The 27,668-nt window shown below is 39.1% G+C and overlaps 2 protein-coding genes and 1 long non-coding RNA gene across 3 annotated transcripts; 2 read left to right on the top strand and 1 right to left on the bottom strand.

Annotated features, from left to right (window-relative positions):
• Positions 1-59: 59 nt before the first annotated feature.
• Positions 60-6,080, bottom strand: LOC122654386 (ferrochelatase-2, chloroplastic). The gene is made up of 9 exons (XM_043848454.1): positions 5,971-6,080; positions 5,255-5,564; positions 4,995-5,138; positions 4,687-4,788; positions 3,620-3,723; positions 3,373-3,499; positions 3,076-3,228; positions 2,791-2,891; positions 60-512 (listed from the first exon to the last, which is right to left on the bottom strand). Exons 1-9 carry the CDS (start codon positions 6,063-6,065, stop codon positions 197-199), a joined length of 1,452 nt encoding a protein of 483 aa, XP_043704389.1. The 5' UTR covers positions 6,066-6,080; the 3' UTR covers positions 60-196.
• LOC122654387 lies at positions 5,352-25,677 on the top strand. Its single transcript, XR_006331900.1, has 3 exons — positions 5,352-5,433; positions 11,872-11,881; positions 25,666-25,677. It is a non-coding gene; the product is annotated as an uncharacterized LOC122654387 (long non-coding RNA).
• On the top strand, positions 15,298-17,313 carry LOC122654385 (pentatricopeptide repeat-containing protein At3g02650, mitochondrial-like). Its single transcript, XM_043848453.1, has one exon. The coding sequence runs from the start codon at positions 15,332-15,334 to the stop codon at positions 17,192-17,194; it is 1,863 nt and encodes a 620-aa protein (XP_043704388.1). The 5' UTR covers positions 15,298-15,331; the 3' UTR covers positions 17,195-17,313.
• Positions 25,678-27,668: the final 1,991 nt, after the last annotated feature.

Raw genomic sequence — 27,668 nt, 5'->3', positions numbered from 1 at the left:
AGTGTGGTCATCGTCTAGGCATGTCACACAATTGTACCTGTAGAGCATTGCAAGAGAACTACCAAAGAAGGCAATTTTATTTCTCTAAACTCATCCAAAACTCAGGTACCATATATTTGGCTACCCACCATTGTTTTGCAGTTGCTCTATGTAAATTTTAATATGAACAAAACCAGGTTTGTAAGTGCATGCTTCCTCAAAGGAGGTTATTCCTGCATGCTGAGATCAGCTTTGGTGACAAAAGCAAAACAAAACCTAAAATTGAACCAAAGAACAAATTAATTGCATATCTCAATAGATCAGTTTCAGCTTCCTTAGTTGTGCTTTCTTTGGTTGACATGGCAGTTGCTGAAGGTAGGGCTTCAAGCACAGCATCTGCAAGATCAGAGATGAAGGAAGAAGTGCAACCAAGGGCAGGAACACGACCCCAGTTCTCAATGCCGGATTCAAGAGCCAGTTCCTTGTATTCCATATCAATCTCTTCCAGAGTCTCAATATGCTCACTTACAAAGCTGAAATTGACAATAGCTAATCAGAAAAAATATTTACTACGATAAAACAAGAAGGTTTGTAATTAATGAAAACATCCTTGCTTGAATAACAACAGATCATTAACTAAGGCCCACAAATGGATGAGGATGAACCAAAGTTTTTACAGAATATTTTTTTCTAAGTCAAAATCTACAGAAAAATCATTGGAACTAATTTGGAAAACAATTAGCTAGTGGGTAAGCCAGAGAGCTCAAGGTGTCAAGTATCGATATGTATCAACCATATTGGCTTTATACATTATTGTGTTGGGGTGGGGGAGGGACTTTGTATCGGGTTGTATTGACTGGTATTTGTCAATGCGACTCGAAACGGGTCAATACTCCTTGATACAGCTAGAGATAGACTTACAAAACAGTTAGAAAACCGAATTTGAGGATGATAATCTTTTTGGAGCTTAGATCTGCTGAAATTTGAACTTGAGAAGCCTTCTAGTGGTTAAAATGACCTTCAGTGATCAATCAAAGAAGAACTCAACTGCATTTGTGCAGAAGAGTCGAAGATTGAAGTGGAAGTTCCAGATTGATGTATGTTAAATCCATGCTTTTGTAGTTTTTTTTTTTCTTTTTTTGGGGGGCTAAGGATCACATCTGGGTTGAAAAATAACCTAGATCTATGAATCAAATCTTTATAAATACATGAAATTCTTCATAAATTGACCGCTTTTTTTTGCTATAAATGCACGATTAGTGTGTTGATAAATTATATAAGTAATTGTGAATGTTCAATTGTTCTCAATACTTCCAATTTTTATAAAGTTGGAAAATTATAAAAATTGCATACTTAAAAGTTTCATAGTGCACTTGTCAGTTCTCATTAAAGGTTTGAAAAAGAAGATACCGCCAAAACATTGACAAGCTGACTCTTTTTTTTTTAATGATGAGAAGAAGCATTAAATTAAGTAGAAAAATATTTACAAGCTGACATTGCATGGCAATATTGTGAGAAAATAAGGGGCAGGGTAGCAAAACAAAAGGAACATATGGCAGGAAGGTATGTGAATGATCAAATGGGTACAAAATGCACACTTATGAACATGATTATTTGAATTAATGTTCAAAGTTTTGCCACAAAATTTTGCAAAATATTTTAGTTTTGCAAGATGTTGAAATGAAACTCCACGCGAAATGTAAAAAGTGCAAGGTTTCAGTCAAAATTTCACAGTTTCGGCGAAATTTCAACAATGTGTGTGGTTTTGGTATCATTTCAGTTACAAACCTTTAATGCAAAATGTAAAGTTTCGAACAAAATGGGTAGAAATGTCAATCCATTTCGTTGGTTCTGCTGACTTAGACTCTAAGGTCTGTGGAAACCTTTTTTTTTTTTTTTTGGAGGGGGAGGGGGGAAATCACTCCCATATAAACATGGAGCAAATTGTTGAGCAGTAATAAAATGCATCGAATTCGACGATTTACAGCATTTGTGAAAGTTTTGTGTAAGTTTCGAAGTTGTATGGAATATGTCATATTAGGGAATGTATACAACAACATACAAGGTATACTACCTACCTGGGTCTGAAGTCAAACTAACATTTTGGGTGTGTTTTTTTCCAAATATAATGGTTCCACTATGTTTAGAGAGTCTAAAATAGGGTTTCCTAGAACTTTCGGGACCTAATTTGGCCATTTGGGCTTCAAAACCATCCATTGAAACCTTCAAGGTTTCGACCAAAATTTTCGCAATTTCGTGAAATATTTAGACTCAAAACTGAAACCTAGAACCTTGATTTGAATGCACTCGACTCATAGTTCTATGTTCTGGTGATTATATATGACATATCATTATATACTGCTTATTTATGGTGTATTGTGCTTCAAACACTAGTTTGCATGTATTCTAAGCTTATCATGTGTATCTTTAGCGTATCCATTGTCTCTCTAATACATCTCATAGACGTTTCTTAAAACTAGCTTCCCAATTTGCTATTATACTGATACTTGATACCTTGTGGACTTGTTGCCCATCCCATGATTTGTCTTAGATACCTTGTGAGTTAACCCAACCCATGATTTGTCTTAAATACCTTGGAGCTTACCCACCTAATATAGTTAGTAGGCCAATATATACATAAAGCAAGAGTCAGACTGGGAAGTAAACGACAGATTTTCTCATTTGTTTCCCAACAATCTCCAAGAACCTAAGCACCTAGAGGAAACCCAAACATTGTGTGGCATAAATTACAAATTCCAAATTAAATTATCAGTAAGTTCAATAAAGTGGTTTATGATCTCAATAGAATACCTTACTGGGACCGCTACGAGACTCTTCACACCTTTCTGGCCAAGCTCAACAAGAGCTTCATCAGTGTAGGGCTTCAACCACTGTATAGGTCCAACTCGGCTCTGGCATATCATAACAGTGAGAGTTACAAAGCTGAAAGAAGTTGGTCACAATCTAACAGATGGGAAAAAAAGAAGAAACAGAAAATGCATGGCCAGATAAGAATGAATGTTTCTATGGCAGGAAAGCATGAAAAACCTAGAAAAAAAGGAAGACAGAAAACAAGAACTCATATTTCAAACTGACCTGGTAAGCAAGAGTGTGTTCATTGTTAATTCCTCTTGCTTTCAGTTCTTGCATGATCAAGGAAATACATTCCTCCATCTGATCTTTGTATGGATCTCCAGCATCCTCAATATAGGTAACTGGTACACCATGTGCACTGAAGAATATCATGACCTGCCAATTTACTGTGAACATTATGAACCTATCTAAAGCAGCACCAACAGAATAACATGAAGATATGACCCAAAACTGATAACTTCTATTTCCACAAATTGTCAGTATAATATATTAAATGCAATTGAGCAAGAGCAAACTAACCTCCCCAGGATTGGAGAACTTCTGTAATTCCTTCTCTATCAAACTAGCCATTGACTTGATATAACCTTCACGCTGATACCATGACTCTATTATAGAGACTGGCAGTCTTGATAGATATGAGTCCTCTCTGACAAACAACTCAAATTCAGTGGAAGTTGATCAAAGTGAACAAGCTTAAATCTTCAATTACAAGGACAGAAAGATGGAGTTTATAAACTGAAAAGTCTGAAACAGTTTAGTTCTCCACCTGAAAATACTTTGGAGAAGACGGATGCTTGATCCACTCGTGGAGATGGAGTACTGAGGATAAAGTGGCAATACAACAAGCTTTGTAATCCTGTCCTCCTTAATCTGTCACGGAAAGCAGAAATTATCACTAATGATGATTCAATTAGTTCTGAGACTAAATCACACTTGTTAAATGCAAGCATGCAACCCCACATAGAACCTGAAATTCCACATGAATCTAGTCATTTTTGTTTCCTTTCAAAATCACAAGAAGAACTAAAATCCACTGTATCGATTTTCCAAATCAAGTATATATTAGCATTCAATACTTTGCTTATACATTTACAGACCTAACAGTCAAAAAGGAAAAGCTACAGTATTGGTGAAAACGCAGGTGCTTTTACAAACATAAATAGCTCATCAAAATGCACATAGAAAGTGTTCGACCACCCTGCTGACTGGGGTATTATATATAGAATTTCCAACGATGAAGATGTTTCATGCAATAGGACACCCACAATCATTTCCATCTCAGAACATAACAATCTGCAGTTATGGTATCATACCTGTTCATGATTATGATTAAAAAAAAAAAAAAAGCAATAATGTACAAGTGCAAAATATTGGTGTTCAAACCTGGTGATGAAATTTAGTTGCTTTTGGTTGAAACCTTCAACTCATTTTCATTTTACGAATCTCAATCAAATATGCAAACTACTTGCATGTCTTGCTCACAATTGAAAAGGCTTGATTGAATTATTAGAAGACTCATCCATTCAACTTGTCAATGATTAGATGGACCAAATGATTTTTTAAATCCAAAAAGAACCTCATTGCTAAAGAAGCTTATTATCCTACAAACTTGATTGCCCTTTTTATGTTTTATTTCTTTATTGAACACATTCAACAAACTTAGATGTGGTTTGGATGCTAGATGCATATAGTTAGTTATTGCTTTGGTGCTTAAGGAACACATTTTTCATACTACAAGGTGAATCAGAAGCCAGCTATAAATCTATGACAAAATTCATTAAGAAAGAAATTTTGCAGTATAACTTCGTTGTATAAATCAGAGAGAGAGCTCACTTGACGAACTGCCTCCTCAGTAAAAGGGTTCCAGTATCGCATTCCAACATATACATTTGCAGGCATTTTTTTTGCTTCCAGAGCCATTTTCAGTGCATGTGCCTGAAACAGATGTATTTAACCATTCAGTCCAGTGCCCACACATATAAACAGGAAAATTACACAAAAGCAGAACAACATAATCTCCCCAACTCAACTCAACTAAGCATTATCCCATTTGCCTAAATAAGACTTTAACTGGCATCAAGTAATTGTTGTGAGTTTTCATTTAACCAAGCTATTTCATCACATGATGAGGAATGACTCACTTGCTCATCTGTAATTTTTCGCAAAGGTGATCCACCTCCTATGGCTGCATAACCTTCTTTACTTTTTGGAGCTCTGAGAACTGAAATCAGTTGAGCCAGTGGCCGTTGGAGAAAACGGAATAATCTGGGAAGTCTAATAATATCCTGTCATGAGGCATTATTAGATTATCATTCATCAGTACTCTTGAGATTTATAACCCATTTATTATGCCTATTTTTTGGTCATCTGAGTACATTGCAAAGAGGATCAAGTAACATACAGGGTCTGCAAATAGATTGAACAAAAATGGTTGAACATCATTAAGTGTCTCCGGTCCTCCAAGATTCAAAAGCAGCACCCCAACCTTCTCATTTGTGGCATGTGAAGGAGATTCCAAAGCATTTTCACCTGAAGTACACACTCCTACAGAGCAAAATGTTTGCCCAAGTGGGTTTCTGTGTCCATTTGTTTTATCAGCCGAATTACAATATGAGAGCTGACACGCTTGAAATGAAGACTTATCAAGGCGCCCCAATCCTTCAGCTGAAAGGCAACTTGCAGATATGAATGACTTGGATCGTCGACATGCTCTGCAGAAACAATCACCATCGGATTAAACCTTAAAGGGAAGATAAGCAAAGTTACCCATCAGGTAGACTGTCAGCAAGGAGATACCAAAAAAAAAAAAAAGGAAAAAATGTAAACAGAAGCGAACATATGCTTAAAAACAGAATATCATTTGGTTTGCTATAACATTGAATTAACAAAATTCTTTGGGGATAAATTAAAAATTATAATAAAATGAACCATAAAGCTACTAAAGTTTACAAAATCATTAAACAACATTAAGAACATTTCCCGCTATGATGCATAAAGAAATATACATCAAATCAACCCACACTATTTTGATACACCAATCCAATTTCGAACAAAACAAATCCTTTAAGATGGGAGAGCCAAAAAGGAAGATACATAAAGGGGATAGTATGGGCTCACATGGTGCCGTTACAATTCGCACTGCGGAGACGCGAAAGAGAGAGTTCCCCACGAGGACGTACCGCAGTGTTTGTTGTAGCAGGAATGGCCTCCATCTCGAAAAGAATCAAATCAGTAAGTTTGCACCTGCAATGACGTGATTATTAAGAGAAGATCACAGACAGCAGAGGTAGAACCCAACAAAAATTTGTAGAAGAATTACCTAAAGAGAAGTTGCAGAACAAGAACTTTTTAGGGTTCGGGAAAGAAAGAAATGAGGTTTAGAAGTGTAGGTAGAGGGAGGAAGAGTCAATTTAGAGGTTCATTCAATTCTTCGGACAGGTTGGCAACCAAACTCGCCGTCTCTACGAACAAACTACGAAGGCTCTCTTTCCGTAAACCATAAATGTCCCCTTTGTCCCCGAAGGTTTTTCTCTTCCCCTCTCTGACTCCTCCATAAATCCGATACCCGAAATTCGACCCGATGCTCCACAACCAAACTAAGGTTATGTTTGGATGTCGAAAAAAACAAAAAAAAAAAAGTTCAACCTCAGGGCCGCAGAGTTCAGACTTCATATCTGAGCCGCAATGATTCAATGATTCTCGCAACCTCGCCTTTAGATTTCTCTTAGTTTTTTTCCTTTCGATTGGGGGATGAGTTAAAAAAAAAAACACCGCAGAGTGAGAAGGCCGAAGGGAAAGAGGAGTTTAGGGACCTCAAGTCTCCTTGTGTCTTCACTGGTTTTTTTTTATCTTTTTTACCCGATTTGGGGATGAGTTGCTGGAAATGCATGAAAACAGGGCAGAGTGGGAAAAGTGGAATTTTAGGGGTTTTGTGATTTAAGTTTTTTTTCTTAATTTTCATTTTTGTCCTTTAAAAAACGCATACGGGTGAAGCCCTTGATCGGGTCGGGTTCGGAAGGCAGTGGCTATTGGGAGCCGGGGTAGTTAAGGAATAATACGATTTGAAATGTCTCAAATTCCTTAACTGAAATTGGGCAGAACGGGCACAGAGAATTGTGGAGGAGTAGCAGAGCCGAGGTGGCAGCTAGGGAGAGATGCCGCGTGTAGATCTCTCGAAGTGGCCACGTTATTGTATCATTGTGGCTGTCGTCTCTGGCACTCTTCGTCGTTGCCGAGTGTTCTCCCAAGTCGGAATTCTTAGGTTCAGTACGATCTCGCTTCGACCCCTAACTTCTGCATTTTTTTTTCGTTTCTCCCATTCTTTTCCTGTCCGTTTGGTTTCTAAAACCCTAATATTCTTTGGATTTATGAATTGGAGATCAAATGCAGTAGAACCTGTGTCGCCGAGAACTGAAGAGTAGGATGGCGTGGTTGTCCCCGGGTAAAAGCACTGCGATTATTTCGGTACCTGTTGTAAGGCTCACGACGAATGCGCGGGAAAAAAGTGTAAACTTTCTGCATTATTTTTCTAGTTAGATCATACTGTGATTTTTTTTGGAAGAACCTGGACAACTGTTGTTTTGTGCTTTCCTTAGTTTTATTGTTGGACAATGACGACTAAAAGAACTGGATTAAGTGGACTAAACAATTAATTAAAGTGTGTTTTGTTGTTAGCTGCTTTAAGACATCTCTGTGGTGTCGTTCTGCTATTTCATCAGGAACTATTCAGCTTTTGACAGAAGAAGGAAATGGAAGAAAAAATAGTGGATGCATTGATTTCTTTCAGAGAATGCATGGACTGCCATGAGTGGAAGTAACCATCTTGGCTTGTGCAAATTTGCCCTTTTCTTTCTGTTTTACTTTTAGGAGCTACAAAAGCAAGAGTCAAACACAAATGACAAGGTTAACTGATTTAGTGGAGTTCATTGGAGTCTTTAATAGTTTGAATGCTTTTCTTTGTGTTTCCTTGATCATTTTCTAGATTTGGTTGCTTACATTTTGTTTGATGGTCATATTCTTATTAGTTTCAGTACCTTAGGTTTCCCATGAGAATACTGGTGTTGGTTTTAAGAAAAAAAAGGCTATGATTAAGACACCAAAAATTTCTAATTTTGCATTTGCAATGAAGCCTCATCCTGTTTATTTGCAAGTTTGGCTAAAAAAATTCTGTTCTGCATTTCACTCCATTGGATGCAATGAAACAAAAAGGTGTCAATATAATAAATGGGGTTGTGAAACACAGATTTGTGTGTGAATGTCAAATGTTTTGGCTTGAGTTTATTTTGACACAACCTTTTAACTAAGTGTTGTCCTTAGTATTTGGGGTTGGTTAGATGAATCTTGTTGGAGCCATCATATTCTATTGAAGACCATATCCTCTATCAAGATATAAGCTGTCAAGAAATCTTCCATGACTCTTGTGAGAACTTGGAAGTGATTACACAAGAACCACCTTAAATTGTTCATATCTTTATTGTTGATCAAATTCTAATTGTTAGCCCCAGTTGAATGCATTCATGAACTCAATAATCAGTTTTATAACATGTAAAAGAAATTTTTTTACTAGTAAATAGAAAAGAAAAGAAACATACTTTTTCAGGTTAAATGTTGGAATCCACTTCTGCATGTCAACAATGTAATGATGCTTTGAGTAGATTGAAATAGACAATGAGAACACTCTTATATGGGGCTACCCTTTATTATGAATGTAGGTGAACAATTGAATTGGCAAACCCCAGCACCCATTCAATTTAAATGTAATCTGGAATCATCCTACTTAAAAATTTGGTCAGTCAGAATCTCTTGATTGTGTGATGCTTTCAACACCCTCTAGCTATGATACTTAAAGATCCAGTTGTGTGATCCCAGTATAACCTGTCTTGTTATTCTTCTTTTCTCTAATTTCCTTTTTATCCTCTTTAAAATTTTCCTTACCATGTCCAAGACCCTAAACTCAATCTATTTCTCATCTCAAAATTAAATTCCATAAATATCCATTAACAATTTCTATTGATTTGCATAACATCTACAGTAGTTCTGGTTTTTCTAGCCTATCACTTGGATTGGGCATCCGTAAACTATCCATTGATGTCTTGTCCAGTGTCCGTCAAGATCTAATATGAGCCCTGCTTGCCCTCCTTCATGAGTTCAATAATTACATATTATGATCCATAGTTACCATGTCTGTTCTCAAACTATAACATAAACAGCCTTATCAAAAGGAAAATAAAATAGAGTAAAAGAAGTGTTCTAGCTTGCTGTTTGGACAACACTACAAGATTATTGGTTTTTTAGAATCTAATCATGATGCTATCCATTTCCTGTGGCATATTTTGTCCTAAAAGCGTTGCACCGCATGGCAAAAGAGCCATTATTCAAGCTTTATGAACTTAGAAAACTCAAGAATAACTGATGTTTCTCACGTGTCATGTGTAGAAGTGCAATACAACAGCCCCCTCCTAACCTTCTGTTTGTTATACCATGAATAATGGCCCATTCTCTCTCTCTCTCTCTCTCTCTCTCTCTCTCTATAAACCACCCATAATGGATGGGAACTAATACTAAAGATGAAAAAAAACTGATTAGAATCATGAGTAGTTGAGAAGAGAAGCCATTGCCATGGGGGCTTGCAACAGAGTCATGGGAGCTTTGAGGAGTGGAATAACATAGGAATAGAAAAAATACATCATCAGGAGCCTCTGAAAACATATTTCGTGGCCAAGTTCGTTTTAAGGGACGATCTAGCAATTCTGTTTCTTCAGAGTCTAGTATAGCGTCCCTTGACAATGAAACATCAGTGACTAGCTCTATAAAACAGGATAGATGCTATTAGAAAAGTTCTTTCACAGTGGAGTCAATCAGCCTCAGTTTGCAGGGTGTAACTCCTGAGAAGGTGTTTTTGAAGAAAGTCTTCTAGCCAATCTGTTTGTACCCTATTTCGGTCAAGAAGCAGGGCCAGTAAAAACTGGGCCCGGAGTAACACAGGCCAAGAAAGGTCAGAACAAGTTGGACGGTTCACCTGGGCTAAGTCAAGGCAGTTGTTATTATATTATGACTAAAACGGTTATGATTGGTCTGTGAAGTCCCGGTACAGGTGATTATGACTGGTCAGAGAAGAAGTTACAACCGCTGCTAGGAGAACGTGGGATTGATCAGTTATGAAACTGCCCAGTATAAATAGAAGATTTGAATAAGAAGGAAGGACTCTCTTCGTCAAAAACAAAACCTGAATTTACATATCTTTAATCTTAAGAAGTAGAGTAAACTTAGTGTAGTCTTAGTCCATAGATCCTTAGAGTAACAATCCCTTCCAGGGATCATTTTCATGTACGCAATCGTTTGAGAGAGCGATTTGTTCAATCTTGATATCAGTTATCAGTGCTTATTTGTTTTGTTCCCATTTGAAAACTCCTTGGTATTACAATTCACCTTCATCAAAAGTCCTTGGAGCAATCGAGGTAGGAGGACGATCCACAGATCCTGAGAGAAGTTGGATTAACTCTTTCAATCAAGCCACACTTCTTGAGTCTTTGTGACTCTGGCACGTCTGTGCATTCAACAAGAAGTTTGTGACCGAAATTGTCACCAACACAATCCGAGGTAGAATTTTTTTACCATTAACAACAGAACGAAAGAAGTGAGTACAATGACAATTTTGGGGATGGAAGAATCAGAAAGCAGTCTTTTAGATCTACTTCATGTCATGTAAGTGCTGATGATGTCATATCTAAAAGATATTGGAATGATGTTGATGAAAACTATTTCATCAGTAATTGCAAGTAGGCTCCTAGCAAACTGGGTCTAGTAATTTATCCTCTCATAGTTTTTGATGAATCTGGTTCAGATGATGACTTGAATTCTGATTTAGGGACCAAGTATGATGGGCATGGATCCAATTGCTGTTTCCTTTCTCCAGTTAGAGAATCACTTTGACATCTCTCAACAGATACAAACACATGGAGCCCTAGTGAAAATAGAACCAAGTCCTGGAAAAGAAGCCTATTGCAGAATAACATTTTGTCACAGAACTGCAACCCCTTCCAAGTCTTCAGATGGTAAACAAAATCTGGAGTTCCTTCTCAGTCAGATGACCTATTACCTTTTGCATTTGATGATTCAGATGGCATGGGTTCTCATAGTGAAGAGGACCATTTAAAAGTGAGTGGAAGAACAGGTTCTAGGAGTGGGCTTCTTACACAGAATATCTTCCCTAAGCCTATCATCAATCCAGAATGATCGGAGTCGTTTATCATCAGGTTTCTCTATCAAATATGAAGTCACGAGAGTGAACAGAAAGGTTATTTTGCATTCCTTTTTCTGATGGTTTAGACTCTGAAGGAGGACAACTTGGTAGAAATCAGGTAAACTGAAAGATGTTGATGACTCTTTGGAAAAATATGGCTGCGCTAACACCCCACTTGTCAGCCTTTTCCAGGACGCAGAAAGTCTATTAAGAGTTTGGATGATTCAGTAAGATCCGTTTTACAGACCACTTGTTGGGGGAGAAGCTATTGCAACCTCAAGGTTTTCATCTGCCACGGGAGTCGAAACTCAGGAAAGTTCCAGCACACTGGAGTTGCATTATATTATGGAATCTGTAAGTGTGCAGGAGCTGAACTTTGGGAAATTGTGGTCTCTGAAGTAAGGGATACAAATAATCTCTCTATACTAGAGCTCTTTAAGGTGACGCTTCCTCTATCACAAGACTGAGCAACTGAAGATACTCTCCCTCCATTGAGTGACCGAGTGTTTCCTCAATGATTAAGACTTCACTTGGTTCTGAAATGAGCAATGAGGAGCCATACAATCAGAAGATACACCTAAAAGCTCATAATGGATCAAGCTCAAAGAATCTCAAAAACTTGTTTTGCCTCATATAGTGATGCTGGCAACAAACAACCCCAACGATGAACTGTTGGTAGCAAAAGTTTTATGGGTGGTAATCTTTCTCGAAGGACAAAGGATTTCCCTAAACAGTCTGAAACTGGTACTCCTTCAAGGATTATGCATGGGTTGAAGGTGGGCATGGGTAGGAAATCCTTTACAAGTTCCCTGCAGCGGAACCTCTTTGGAAAACTCAATCCCAGGTGATGAGCTCAGGAGGAAGTGGAGAGGATTCTAAGTTGTTGGCAACAAATGCCCCAGTCCAACAAAGCCTTCTAAGCCTATACCAGAGTCCAAATTCACAGTATATCAAAAAAGTTGAAAGCCTACTCAGGCCAGTTAAGCAGTTGATCAGTTGTATAATGACTCTGGTGCATCAATTTCTGCCACTAGGTATAGGACTATTCTAATTGTTGGATATGTAGCGATTGGTTTGGATTAGCCATATGTCAAGTTTCAAACTTTACCTCTCCATGTAACAATGGAAGATGATGTTTCCGATAATCAAAACCGAAAATCACAAGATAAATTGTCATCTATTTTTTATATATTTTTTAATCTAAATAGTTTGTTTCCATTTAAGAATTGAGAGAGTGCAGAGAAATATCTGGAGTACTAGTGCACATGCATGGATATAAACGGGATTTGTGTCATCACTAAAGGGGTTTATTTGATTGAATTAGATTTGGAAATTCAACACATGGTTAATCTAGACAATGTCCTCTCTATCCAACGGTCAGAATGGACATATCATCTCTCTTTTTCCTCTCCAGTATAGTCAATTATGTCTTTTTTTTTTGGTAAACAGTCGATCATTTGTCCACGTGATAGAAGAAATGCTTTGTGACATTTGAAAAAATAACAGACATTTGTTACAATTAATAATTTTCTATATTTCAATCCTTTAATTTTACCACTTGGCTAATTCTTTTTAAAATTCCAAGTGGCATAACCAAAGTCTGCTAAGATTCATCTCTGTATTAGGGCTGCCTAGTAATCCTTCCCCGTTTCTTAAAAGGCATAAAGAAGTGGCGATGGACGTATTCTTAATATTTGTGGGGTCTGCGTTCTCTGAGGGGAGGGTGGCCTCTGTGCACGCACAGTGGCAAATGAACACACGCATTGGCATCATATGAGATAGGGTTTCCGCCTTTCATGAGGGTGGGGCAGTCATCATCCCTCCGCCCCCCCTCCCTTGGGGGCGTGGGATACACTCCCCCACCCCATAGAGAACTTTTCTCCATATTAAATGAAAGCCCTACCTTAATTTTTGATCATTGTCATTGTCGAGTTCGTGAAGAGTAACTTCCTTTGACAAGGACGGGAGTGGTGCAAGTCAAGCCTCTTCACCACTTATTATTTAGGGTTTCGTCATTATAGGGATGGCAATGGGATGGGGGTATACTGTATACAGGAGACTGATGAGTATCCAAAGATAATTAACTAATAAAAAATAAAGTCTCCAACATTGATTTTACATACCTTGAGGATCTTAGACATACAAGCTGTAACAACTAAATTATGTGCTAAATGGAGGTGTGGTTATGACAAATGTTCATTACCAAAAAAAAAAAAAAAAAAAGGTTATGACAAATGTTGGGTCTGGAGTAGGTAGGGTTTACCCCAACTCAATCCTTGGGTACATGTAGCTTGCAAATAAATCTACATGATCTGGACTCCTTTGGTTAAGTCTCGTAACCCCCCCCCCCCCCCTTTTCCATTGTACAAGGTTGAGTCCAAATAATAGAAGGTAAGGGTATGTTTTAAGACCGAGTGTCATATGTATTAAGACTCCATTGCATACCTACATGTGTGGTTGTGATTTTCTCTCTTTCTTTCTTTCCCAGGCGCTACTACTGGTGATGCTAGGGACTGTCGGACCATTGGATGCCTGAGCTGCTAGGTGTCAAGATCTCCACTTAGCACTGTCGCATTGCATACTATTAGGGAATTGGAGAGGATTATTTTCCAGGGACCGTCGGCAAAATCCAAATGAGGGATAAAAATATCGATGTGCATTCCTAAATTTTGATGTTTCTCTTTGCTGGGTGTGAATGTTGTGTGGAAACCCCTCATGATAGGGCAACGAAGCAATGGGGTGCGTGGTGAGTGGGCTGTTGTTACTGTGCTCTGGTGCTTATTTGCGAAAATGTAGAAAACTCCATTGGACAGAGAATAGGAAAGCTCTTTTGAATATTTTTGTAGGGCAAGAGATCGCTGCCTCAACCTCTAGAGCTTGCACGCACTGGCTAGTGGGAGCGCAAGCGCAAGCATTGACCTAGGTGGGATTTTTGCCTTTCCATGGGGGAAGGGCAGTATTGTGTCTATAGGCGCAGGAGCCATGCTATCACGAGACCAGGTAGCGTTCCTTTTCCCATTTTTGTAATACCCAAACTCTATTTGAGTAATAGATTTTTGGGCAAGAGAATGCTGTTTAGTTGTGTATCTCTTGCACTAACACAGGCGCCAATGAGAGTGCATGCGCAGCCAATGAGAATACATGCGCAAGCATTGATCTAGGCAGGATTTTTGCCTTTCCATTGGGCTAGAGCGGTACTTTCCATGGGGATAGGATGGTACTGTGTCTAGGTGTAGGAGCTATGCTGGCCACGCGACCAGGTAGCATTCCTTTTCCTATTTTTGTAATACCAAAACTCTATTTGAGTAATAGATTTTTGGGCAGAGAACATCGTTTAGTCGTGTAGCCCTTGCACTAGCGCAAACCGCCAATGAGAGTGCGTGTAGGGGCATCAACATGGATGAATTTTTTATTTCAGGAAGATTTGGACAGTAATTCTGTGTACTCTTGTGTTTGGGCGCATAAACCACACTACTAGATAGCACATCTCCTATGTTTGGGCCCAGAAACCTCACTACCAGATAGCATTCTTTTCCCCATAATATATTATAGTAGACATCAATCGGTCAAGTCAGTCGAACAACTGTCAGACTTCACTTTTGGACTAGGAACGACTGAATAATAATCAATCGGTTCTCAAACCTGACACGTTTATTATTATTATTCAATTGTGCCAGTTTTAGGTTTTGACTGATCGGGATAGGTCGATTCTACCAGTGTGAATCTGGAATTAACACCCCTAATTTTAGTTATCATGTTCATGTTAGTCTCGATCGATACCAATATGGATTGGTTGAATTGAATTCAGGGGTCAATTTAAAAAATTATCCACTTTTTACCAATACATTTGATCCGTATTGATATCTTATTGGTATCGGTTTGATGGTACCAAACAAAATGTATCGGCTGATACGCGATATGATACTGATACTTTGAACCACTGTTGAGCATATATGATGTGCCACCAACCATAGAAGGCAGCGTATCCCAAACGATTGGAAGTCCTCAGATGTCAATTCACCAACGATGTGACTCTGGTCTCATTGACGAGTCCCCGCGCACGTGCAGGCGCTACACGACCAGAGAGTGGTTTCTTGCCTGTCAGTATAATCCATTCGTTTCTGTCTCTCCCTCTCTGCTCTCTCTAGTTTCTCCCAGTCTCCCTTCCTGTTCTGCACTCTCATATCTTTCATTCTTCACTCCAAAACCCTCGCATTGTAACGTTGAGTGAGAGAGATGTGGAGATTCAGAGCTGGTGCTCTTCTCTTCAGATGGTCAAGCCGTTTAGCTCCTTCGCTTCAAAACGTGGTACCATTGAAAGCCCCAATTGTAATTCGATTTGCATCTCCACATTTCTCAAATTCGGTCTCCAAAACCAAACCCCTTTATCAAAGCCCTAGGTTTTTCTCTCTTGATTCAGCCTCTAATAGTCCTGATTCAAGTGACGAAGCTCATGATTCATTAGGTGCTTCTTCACCTACAGAAAGAGATGGTGTTCTTAATGAAAAAAATGGTTTTGTTTCGCAAGATTCAGAGTCTTCTTCAGTCCTTTTTGCAGATAAGGCTAGTTTTGTTTCTCATGAATTGGATGCTTCTTCGGAAATCTTCGAAAATGCTACCGATAAAGAGGTTGTTCAAGGTGAAGACCAAGGCTTTTCATCGTGTGAGACTGCTGATGGTGATGATCGAGTAAGCAGTTTTGCCTCAGAAGAATCTATAGAAGAAACCACGGTCGAAATACCCGAGATTGATCTGGAACAACTCGAGAATGTTGTATCTGTTCTTCAAAGTACTTTGGAGGAGCCTTTAGAATCAAGCCTGGAGAAGATGGATTTGACGGTAAATGAGGAGTTCGTTGTCAGGGTACTCCAGACGCCACTTATGGTGGGTGAGAATTTAATTGGGTTTTTCAAATGGGCCTGGAAAAAACCTGAATTTTCTATCGGTACTCGGGTTGTTGATACCCTTGTTCGAGTGGTCAGTGCTAGTGTGAGGAAGAAAGATGCCTACGCTTTATGGGATTTGGTCAAGGAGATTGGAGAGAAGGAGAATGCTTTATTAAGCACTGATATTCTTAATGAGTTGATCCATCTGTTCCGGAAGTTGGGCAAGGGAAAGGCTGGTCTAGAAGTTTTTAACAAGTTTGAAGAATTTGGTTGTGATCCAAATGCAGATTCTTACTATTTTACTATTAACGCACTTTGTTGTCGGTCATTCTACGATTGGGCCTGGTCTGTCTGTGAGGAGATGCTCAGCACTGGAAACTTACCTGATTCTGAGAAGGTTGGTAAGACCATATGTTGTTTCTGCAAAGGAAGTAGGGCTAAAGATGCACATTTGGTTTATCTGATGGCAAAGGAGAAGAACAAGTACCCACCTCGATCTTCTGTTAATTTTCTGATCAATTCTCTATGTGGAGAGGATGAAACTGTTCAGTTAGCGGCTGAGTTGCTACATGATTTTTCAGGAGAAGCACGTAGGTACGCAATTAAGCCATTTTCATCTGTTGTTCGTGGTCTATGTAGGATAAAAGATGTGAAAGCAGCAAAGGACTTGCTATTTAAGATGATTGATGAAGGCCCACCTCCTGGGAATGCAGTGTTCAATTCACTCATCAGTGTGCTTTCTAGAGCTGGGGACATGGATGAGGCCATGGAGCTGTTGAAAGTGATGGAGAGTAGGGGTCTAAGACCTGATGTGTACACTTATAATGTGATTATGAGTGGTTATGCACAGGGTGGTCATATGAAAGAAGCATGTAGAGTTCTATCAGAAGCGAAAAAGAAGCATTCCAAGCTCACCCCTATTACTTACCATATACTAATTCGTGGGTATTGCAAACTTGAGGAATTTGATAAGGCTCTGAAGTTGCTGAGTGAGATGAAGAAATTTGGTGTCCAGCCAAATTTTGATGAGTATAATAAGTTGATTCAGTCTCTTTGCCTCAAGGCTTTAGACTGGAAGACATCAGAGAAACTCTTAGAAGAAATGAAACATAATGGCTTGTTTCTTAGTGGGAACATTAGGGGTCTTATAAGGGCAACAAAGGAATTAGTAGAGGAGGAATTGCAAGCAAGAGATGTTGGTGCTGATGCGTAGATCATCCATGGGTTGTTTGGTGCAGTTTCACGATCACAATCAGTTTTTTTATATCATTTTTTTAGCTTATGGAGAGGATCTTTGCGTGTAATTTTCCTATAAAGAATGCATTTTTCCCATTTGAATTTCTTTCAAATTAGGAGATATGCTTCTGTTTCATTATTTTCTTCCCTTGTATAGGTTCATCCAGGAGAAAGTGACATACATATTGGGATGGCGTTCCACCTCTCTATGGGTCTCATCTAGAAGAGCAGCCAATGAAAGATCTGCTAATTGGATAAATTAATAACCCAAGTTTTTTGTTCTTTCAATTAATCCTATTAGGTAATCTGTCAAGTTGGCATCCTTCCTGTATGATATTTTATAAATGATCCATCAAGATTTCAGTCCAAAGGACCACTAAAGGTCCCTATATGTTTGTGGCGCTTGGGATGCCTATTCTCATGGGGGATTCCTTTCTTGAATTTATTTATCTACCTTTCTTTTTCATGGTAGCAGCCTATACAAGCTCAAATACAATGTAATAGGGTTTAAGTCCTGAATGTTAGCTTTGATGAAGCTGGGGGCAGAAATTATTTTCTCTTTATGCTTTTTTATTTCTCCGTTTTTGTTTTTGGTTTAGCTTGGATAGAAGGCAAAGTAGCTTGATCATGTGGACATAAAGGTACCTTTTACCATGATTTCCAACTGTATCTTGTTAAGTAAATGTGTAATCCTTGTGTGTGGCATATTTAAGGGGTTCTTAGTCTAGCAGCTGAGGTCCTAACCGCAAGACTCTTAAGAGTGCAGTTGAGGTTTCAGTGGTAGTACTCTAAATTATAACTCTTGTGCATGACAGCCTCTAATTTTATAAAAAATCAAATCTTCAGCTTGTAGCTGCTCCTTTTCTGGTTTCCTCTCCATTTTGTATCATAAAATTGCTTGTCACCATTAGTTAGATGCACTGATTTTTTTTACTAAGGACCAACTTTCTGATTTCCAGGTTCCTTTACTTTGCTTATCATGTCATCTGCTTTGTTCATGATTGTTTTAGCCTCCCCCCACCCCCACCCCCCCGGGTAAATGCCAAATCAAAGTAGTTCATTTGCCTTGATTTGTTTGCAAGCACTTTAATATGAGTAGAAATGCGGATTAATCAAGACTCAAGAGGGTATGGTATGTGCATCAGCTATTAATGTAGAAGGGGTTCAACTAAGAACCACTCTACAGTAGGATCGATGATAGGTTGCAGCAGAAAATCAAATTAGAAACAAAATCAGAACTAGAAGGTTTAGTAAATCAAACCAAACCAGCCACTGGAATGCAACCAAACTTGGATCGATTGATGCTTGTATGGAGTAGAAGCACTGCTGAAAATCTCACTTGGTTCTGATGGTTGAATTAGAAGACATGGCAGCAACACAAAAAACTAAAATTCTGCAGGCCAAACCAGTCACCAGTTGGGGCTCAAGTTTGGATCGAGTGTAGGGCGTATTGAGGGAAGGCTTTGCTGCAATTTTGATGTGGTTCTGATGGATGGAAGTGAAGTTATGAAGGTGGAATGAAAATAGAAGGTTTGTGAATATGGAGGATTCCAGCCAATGGAATGGGGTAGAAGTGGGGATCGAATGGAGGGGATGAAGGTGTGGTGTTGTGCTTGAAAACCCAGCAAGGTTTGATGGAGGAATATAGAGATATCAAATTCAGATGTTGCAGCAGGAATCCAAGTACAAGAACAACAGCAGCTTGCACTCGAATGAGGAAGACAGTAGCAGCAACAGCCTTGGTTGTTGGTGTTGCAGCCTTTAAAAGGGAACTCTAGTACTTGAAGTAATCCAGCAACAGGTAGCAGCACAAGGGAATTTCGATTGGTGATGGAGAGAATTGGGAAGAAGAGAATTAGAAGGTAGGGGAGATAGGTGGATTAGGCTCTCTCAGCCAGGGTCCTTCAGCCTTCAAATCACAACCAATTTGGACATGAGAATATTCATTGCATTCAAGCAAAATTTCATTCATCAATTAAATCATGGGGTGCCTCTATGGGCAGGTTACAATATATAAAAGCCTAAGGATTGAGCTCCAAAATAAAAACAAAAAATAAGAAAGTCCCTGATAAGGCTGAGGCTTGGGTTACAACTTACAAGTAATGAAACTAAAGTAGAAACTCTAAGTTGCAAGGTTCAAAATAGAATAAGTCTAATTAAAAACAGAAACTTAATTCTATTTTCTAAATCTGAAATTAGAAACTAAACTGAACTTCTAAATCCCCACGCATAAAGCACCATGCAATCTGATCTTGGGCCCCACAGAATCTTCTAATAATATTCTCACCCAGGCAAAATAAAGGGCTGTGACACTGTTGACGTGAACAGTGTTTTGGCCTCTTCTCCTTTATGTTTTGATCTACATCAGCTATTAATCAATCATCTACAACCTACATGAATTACTCTGCAAAAGTAATTATTGGAATATTCTGGTTCTACTTGTCAGTCTTAAAACTTGATGGAGATATTGATGCAGAAGCCGAAACCATGATTAATTTGGCTGTTCTTTGATTTTTTCGTTGGAGCCTTTTTATTTGATTGTTCTTTTAGCCTAGGGTTAAAACAGTCTTTTTCATGGTTTATCTTCTTAGTTCCCCTCCACGATTTTAGAGGGATTAGTATTTTATTTTATTTGTTTTAGTTGTTTACACTTATACTCCTATTTAGAGTATAAGTCTATTCTATGTTTTATAATTAGGATTCAGATTAAGAATCCCAACTCCTAATCTGATTAGGATTGCTTTAGATTGATTATTTGTAAGGCCTTTAGGCCCCCTTTTATTATTATAAATAGTAGAATCGTGGGAGGCTCCCCACCTATTATGTTTGAAATTTTGTTTCTTCTTCTTCTGCCGCCATGATCGCTTTGCTTCTCTGTCTTGTGTGTCATATCAAGGCCCCTTGTGAGTAATATCAAGGGCTAGGGCTGGAGTAATCCGCGACTCCTTGCATCTTGCGATCGGGAGGTTCGTCTTCTTCTTCCTTCAAGCTCTTCAAGGTTGCTGCTGCTGAAATTCTGCAATTCCAGTAAGAGTTACAATTTCCTGCAACTTTATCATCTCTTCTTCTTACTTCCATCTAACCTAATCGACTTCCCCAAACCCTAGCTTCATCTACATTCATCACAGCCCTATTCCCTCATCGATTACACTCAAAACCTAACCACAGGTCCATCACAAGAACCCTCCCACTCGATCTCACTTGCAGCCTCACCTATCCACTACAAACCCTAATTCCTTCCCTCAACATAAAAACCCAGAAACCCTAAGATCTGCCTAGGCCTAACCAGCCATCAAAACCCCACCAAAGTCCAGCCGAACCACCCCCTCTCTGCTAGGAAAACTCGACCTAAAGCCCAGCCCCTAAATCTGCTCCTAACCCTAGTTTCAGCTTAGATCCTAAATCTGGAAACCCAAAACCCTAACCCTAATATTTTTGAATTTCTATTTCTTATTCAAACCTCATTAAAACCTATTCTAATAGACTCCTAAAATTCTGCAGACCATTACCCAATAAAACCGTAACTCAATCTCCCATTCCTAACCCTAATTTTGCCCTAGTTACCCTAAACTGCCCATTCGGCCAACCCTAAAACAGAACCTGGTCCTAAGTGAGATTTATTTCACCTAGGCTACATTAAATTGGTATCAAAGCCATGGCTGAACATGGCAGCCCTGCTATGGATCCCACACGACCACCCCAACTTGATTCCCTTGCAATCATGGCTATGCTGAAGATCTCAACAGACCAGCAAGTTCTTGGTGATCGAATGACAACAATAGAACAAAGGCAAGCTGTGCCTCTTGTAAGCAACCCTCTATATGTAGAGGAAGACAGATTCCAAGTTCATTCTCAAGTACATGGAACTCGGGAAGGGATGAATATCATAGAAGTCATCCCGCACGTCACAGGGACCATAGAGATCGGTCTAGACATGACCGAGACTACGAGGATCGACGTAGGTATGACAGAGATGACTACAGAGAAGACAGGGGACAGAACTATCAAGCACCTCGAAGACCTAACTTTGAGGAATATTTGAGGTCCTACTTCACCGGAGATGAAGCTACTAACCGGCAGCTCGATACACGAAGGTCAAGCTAGAATTGAAAGAGTATGATGGGCATGGTGATCCACAAAAATTCTATGACCGGCTTGCTGCCCTAGATGACTACTTTGATCGGTATGATTTGCCGAAGACCGAAAGATGAGATCGCACGCACTAAACTAATTGGTTACGCTTCGAGAATGGTGGCGCAAGGCAGAGCGGGACATGGAACGTGAAGGTAAAGCACCTACCAACCGGGAGGATATGAAGTATGATTTGAAAGAGAAGTACTTACCAAGACACTACACCGCTCGGATGCAAGATCAATTCAACTCCCTTCGTCAAGGGAACATGACCGTATCCGAGTACATGCAAAAGTTTGACTCTCTCTCATCTCGCCGACACAATAGAAAGTGCTACCGGATGTTGTCCCGATTCCGGTTGGGATTGAGATCCGACATCCTCGGGGCTATTGGCGTTGTGGATGTTCTGGACGTCAAGGATTGTTTTGAGAAGGCATTGAAGGCTGAAGAATTATTGGTTGGGAATAGAGGATTTGATTCTTCCACTGAGGGTACTGTCAAAACTTTTTCAGCATTCAAATCTACTACCACTAGTCACAATCGAACTGGAAATTCTACTGCTGGTCCTACTCGATCAGGCTACTCCGCTGGTAGTTCTTCCCGTCCTCCACGTGCTGATTATAAACGTAAAGTTTCCATGGACAGCAATGAACCCCACAAGTGTTTCCATTGCAATGAACTTGGGCACTATGCCAAAGATTGCCCACAAAAGCATAGACCTATTAATGTGGCTGCCAAGGCAGAGGAAACCTCTGAAGAGCACGATGAGCATGGCATATATTCACTACCCCCTGATAGTGATGAAGACTTAGACCGTCACCTTGAAGATCTAGATGGTGGTGCTCAAGGTGTCCATACAATTGCTCCAGTTCTCATGGATGATGTGGTTGATTGTGACAAGGTAATTGGGAACATTTCACAGGGAGACAGTATCAAGCAAGTTGCTGTTCTTGAAGAGGTGGGGCTGAATGAGAAGGTTATAAATATTGAAGACCCTTTGGAGGTTGAACACATTGATTTTGTGATGCCCCCTTGGTTCTTCAAAGAGAAGGCCCCACGACTTGAAGACCATATTCCCACTGTTATAACTTCAACAGAATTCTGCCAGGGAAGTGTTGAAGCTGCTGCCCACATGTTACTTCCTCCTCCTCATCACAAGGTTCGTGGACGAGTTTCTTCACACAAGCATGGTACGTGGACTCCCATTCATGAAGTCAACAAGCTCAGCCCCAAGTTGCCAGAGCGTTGCATGGATTTCACCCATTCATCGGAGATGAATGTTTCTAAGTCGGGGAGAGTTGATGCAGAAGCCGAAACCATGATTAATTTGGCTGTTCTTTGATTTTTTCGTTGGAGCCTTTTTATTTGTTTGTTCTTTTAGCCTAGGGTTAAAACAGTCTTTTTCATGGTTTATCTTCTTAGTTCCCCTCCACGATTTTAGAGGGATTAGTATTTTATTTTATTTGTTTTAGTTGTTTACACTTATACTCCTATTTAGAGTATAAGTCTATTCTATGTTTTATAATTAGGATTCAGATTAGGAATCCCAACTCCTAATCTGATTAGGATTGCTTTAGATTGATTATTTGTAAGGCCTTTAGGCCCCCCTTTATTATTATAAATAGTAGAATCGTGGGAGGCTCCCCCACCTATTATGTTTGAAATTTTGTTTCTTCTTGCTGCTGCCGCCATGACTGCTGCTGCTTCTCTGTCTTGTGTGTCATATCAAGGCCCCTTGTGAGTAATATCAAGAGCTAGGGCTGGAGTAATCCGGCGACTCCTTGCATCTTGCAGATCGGGAGGTTCGTCTTCTGCTTCCTTCAAGTTCCTCAAGGTTGCTGCTGCTGAAATTCTGCAATTCCAGTAAGAGTTACAATTTCCTGCAACTTTATCATCTCTTCTTCTTACTTCCATCTAACCTAATCGACTTCCCCAAACCCTAGCTTCATCTACATTCATCACAGCCCTATTCCCTCATCAGATTACACTCAAAACCTAACCACAGGTCCATCACAGTAACCCTCCCACTCGATCTCACTTGCAGCCTCACCTATCCACTACAAACCCTAATTCCCTCCCTCAACATAAAAACCCAGAAACCCTAAGATCTGCCTAGGCCTAACCAGCCATCAAAACCCCACCAAAGTCCAGCCGAACCACCCCCTCTCTGCTAGGAAAACTCGACCTAAAGCCCAGCCCCTAAATCTGCTCCTAACCCTAGTTTCAGCTTAGATCCTAAATCTGGAAACCCAAAACCCTAACCCTAATATTTCTGAATTTCTATTTCTTATTCAAACCTCATTAAAACCTATTCTAATAGACTCCTAAAATTCCGCAGACCATTACCCAATAAAACCGTAACTCAATCTCCCATTCCTAACCCTAATTTTGCCCTAGTTACCCTAAACTGCCCATTCGGCCAACCCTAAAACAGAACCTGGTCCTAAGTGAGATTTATTTCACCTAGGCTACATTAGATATACTTTCAAATGAACCTTTGTTGGTAGTTACCAACGTTTCTGGAGCCACTATAATTGTTTTAGATTGTGTTTTTGGTAGTGGTAATGCATGAGGCATTTGGTGTTTGTAATAATTTAGGCATCATTTTTAGCACCTTGTATGCTGTTATCAATCATAGCCAGCATCTGTTTTCAGTGTTTGCTTTGTTATTTTAGTTGAGTTTTTTCTGTGTTTCAGGGCTTTATCTTATTTTTAAGAATTGTTCATAAATATTAGTAATTGTCTCTCTATAGAGAAGTTAATAGAGACGAAGTTAATGGAGAGCCTCTATGTTAATAAAGATGAAGTTAAAAACATTTTGTCGTTCCATCGGACCTATCATTCAGTGAAGAAGCTCTGGTGCATCTAACACATTTTTTTTTAGAGCAGAGCAGTGAGAAACTTTAGATTGTCGGATGTTCTAGTAAAGTTGGAATAAGTAACAAAGAATATATTTAGCTTCAAAATTACAGTGTAAAGCATTAAATTGTATATTGACTTGGATAGTTGTATCTTAACTGTATTTTTGTGCTTCATTGTATTTTATGATAAAATGAGGATGTCTAACATCCAATGGGGGGGGGGGGGGGAGTCGAACCCGCAACCTCACCCTTGGACTTAGGCCAGCACCCTATTGTACTGGCAGCCACCACCACGCCAAGAGGCGCTTCCCCTTAAAACTGAAATTGGAAAGAAAGGGTACAGAGAATCACGGAGGAGTAGCAGCCGAGGTGGCAGCTAGGGAGTGTTGCTGGGTGTAGATCTCTCAAAGTGACCAACACTCTTCGTCGTTGCCTAACGCCGAGTGCTCAACAAAGTCCGAATCCCCAGGTTCAGTTCGATCTCGCTTTGATCACCAACTTCTTCTGCATTTTTTTTATTTTCCCATTCTCCTCCAGTCTGTTTGGTTTCTAAAACCCTAATATTTTCTGAATTTATGAATAGGAGGTCATGTCATTGAGAACTGTAATTGTAAGACCTTCTCCAGATCTAACTTTAGTTTCCTTGTTTGAAGAACTTGAATTTAATCTCTGAACCTAAGTTCCTTGCACTGTTTGTTGGTTTTTCCTCAAGTTCAGCTGTTGGGATTCATTACGGGAGATTCTGTGGAGTAGGATGGAGTGGTTATCCCGGAGAAAAGCCCTGCGATGATTTCGATGCCTGTTGTAAGGCTCACAGCGAATGCGTTGAAGGGGGAGCGGAAAGGTAAATTTTCTGCATCATTTTTCTAGTTATCATATTGTAAACTATTTTGAAAGAACCTGGACAACTTTTGTTTTGTAACACCGTAGTCTCTTCAACATTCAACGTGGGAGTTAGATTTATTGTTGGACAATGACGACTAAAAGGACTTGTTTAAGTGGAGTAATCAATAAATTTTTATTTTTTTTTGTTGTTAGCTGCCTTAATACATATCTGTGGTGTTGATCTGCTATTTCATCAGGAACTATTCAGCTTTTAATTTTATTTACAGAAGAAGGAAATGGAAGAAAAATAGCGCATGCATATAATTCCTTCAGAATGCATCTACTGCCATGACTGGAAGTAACCATCTTAGCATGTGTACATTTGCCCTTTTTGTGTGTTTTACCTTTATGGCGATGAAAGCAAGAGTCAGGCTGGAATGACAAGGTCAAGTGGAGCATATTAGAGTCTTTATTAGTTTGAATGTTTTTCTTTGTGTTTCCTTGATCATGCTCTTTTTGTCATTTCATTGTCATAATTTGGTCGCACAGATTTTGTTTGATTGTCATATTCTTATTAGTTTCAGTGCCTTAGGATTTCCATGAGAATACTGGTGTTGGATTTAAGAACAAGGCTATAATTAAGACACCAAAGATTTGTATCTGTGCATGCCCAATGAAGCCTCATCCTGTTTATTTGACAAATTAGGTTTTGCATTCCACTGCATTGGAGGTAATGTCTTCTGTCAAATTATGAATTATCAAATACTCTTGCTTAAAATTTATTAGTACTTGGATGCGATAAAACAAAAAGGTGTCAATATAACAAATGGGATATAAAACACAGAATTTGTGCATAGATGTCAAATGTTTTGTTCGAGTTTATTTTGACCGAGTATTGGGGTTGGATAGATTAATCTTGTTGAGCCATTGTATTCTGTTGGAGACCATGCCCTCTATCAAGATATAAGCTGCCAAGAAATTTCCTTCACTCTTGTGAGAACTTGTACACTAGGGGGGCAAAAAGGCATACCCAGTACACGAGGCTCTTGCCACTACAGGATCTGGGGAGGGTCATAATGTACACTGCCTTTTATCCCTGCTTCGCAGAGAGACTGTTTCCAAAGACTCGAACCCGTGACCACAATGGAGCAACCTAACCATTGCACCAAGGTCCACCCTCTGGAAGTGATTACACTAAAACCATCCTAAATTGTTCATATCTTTATGTTGATCAAATTCTAATAGTGAACCCCAGTTCAACTGACTTGAAACTTTTATGGATGATAAGGGTATTACTCTTAATTTCGGGTTCAAGGTCAGGGATGACCGATAACTTCTTGAATATCTGACTAATCATCTAGATAGAATCTGTAGCCTTTTGAATGTCTGGAGATTCTTTAGGGTATTTGCATTTCTTGTCTCTACAGAAGTATCTGTACTCTCCCATGTTTATTGATGCCATTTTCAAGACTTGTCTTGTTCTTATTCTTCTTACGGATTTGAATCAGAGGTAATAAGGGGAAATATTAACTAAGAAGTTGAAGCTAATCATGGATTTATGATTGATAAACTTGTTTGTTTCTCTCTCGTATATTGCTTTCAACTAAGTTCTAGATATAAGACCAAACAACCATTAATTGTTAGGAAACTAAGAATTCAATTGAGAGTTTAACACTGATAGGATTGTGCTGTTCTTAATCATCCTCTGTGGATATCAATGCTACTAACAATTTCTTGCAGTTACTGCCATTAGATTGGCAAGGCACTTTCTTAATTAAATCATACAACTTGATAATTTCTTGTTTGTTTTGACGAGTGGTAAGTTATTATTGACATAATATGCATATTGTAGTTTGATTCAATACTTACATGTTGAAGGATTTTGTTTCAGAAGATGATTTGTGGAGGATTGTGTATAACTTTAGTCATGTTAATTGTTTCTTTGTTCAATATTTAGGCTCTCTTTGGTATGCTTTTTATTTTTGATTTTTGCCTATTTAACAAAAATCATTTTTGAAAACCATTTTTGGTCAAAACATAAAAATCCTTTGGTAACCACTACACAGATTAGATTGTAGACAAAGAAATATGTTTGGCATACTTATGTGCATAATAGTTTTTTGAAGTGGGTGGGTGGAGAGATGCCATTTTTACTCATCTTCCTTCCCAAAGCATAAATTCAGAACCGAGTTGTTGGGTATCAATCTCTTTGGATTTTCCTTATTTCATTTTGGGATTTTGGGTTCAGATCACTCATCCATATGCGATTTAATCCCCTAAGATCCAGATCCCGAAAGGTTTCTGCAAATCAAAATTGAATTAGAACTGTTCATTTCCACCCAAGATCTCATTTTTATTAACACTCATTCATCCTCGGTGAAGGAAAACTACCTCCATGGCAAATCTGTGCAGAGAAATTAAAAAAAAAACCCAACACAAAAAGGAACATCTCAAAGTCCCGTTTCGGATCCTTGCAACATCGCTGGAAAAGCTAACAAAAAGACCCTGAAACACGCTTACCTGCAAACCAAAAATAGGAGGAGGGTTCCAGCCAAATTCTTAATAGGAGGAGGTTTCGTTCAACAAGGTCGGGAAGAGGGAAATTTAGTTAATGAGTTTATGGAGAATAAATCA

The sequence above is a fragment of the Telopea speciosissima genome, chromosome 3 (assembly GCF_018873765.1).
Source record: "Telopea speciosissima isolate NSW1024214 ecotype Mountain lineage chromosome 3, Tspe_v1, whole genome shotgun sequence".
Taxonomy (NCBI): Eukaryota; Viridiplantae; Streptophyta; class Magnoliopsida; order Proteales; family Proteaceae; genus Telopea; species Telopea speciosissima.
This window is presented reverse-complemented; position numbering and strand designations above follow the sequence as displayed.

What these genes read in the sequence shown, in the direction of transcription:
- LOC122654386 (XM_043848454.1), bottom strand. Translation starts at nt 6,065, where the DNA reads ATGGAGGCCATTCCTGCTACAACAAACACTGCGGTACGTCCTCGTGGG. An exon ending in GAAAAATTACAGATGAGCAA is followed by an intron (nt 4,789 to 4,994) that starts GTGAGTCATTCC and finishes CATCTGTTTCAG; the next exon opens with GCACATGCACTGAAAATGGC. An exon ending in CTTCTCCAAAGTATTTTCAG is followed by an intron (nt 3,500 to 3,619) that starts GTGGAGAACTAA and finishes GTTGTTTGTCAG; the next exon opens with AGAGGACTCATATCTATCAA.
- LOC122654385 (XM_043848453.1), top strand. Translation starts at nt 15,332, where the DNA reads ATGTGGAGATTCAGAGCTGGTGCTCTTCTCTTCAGATGGTCAAGCCGT.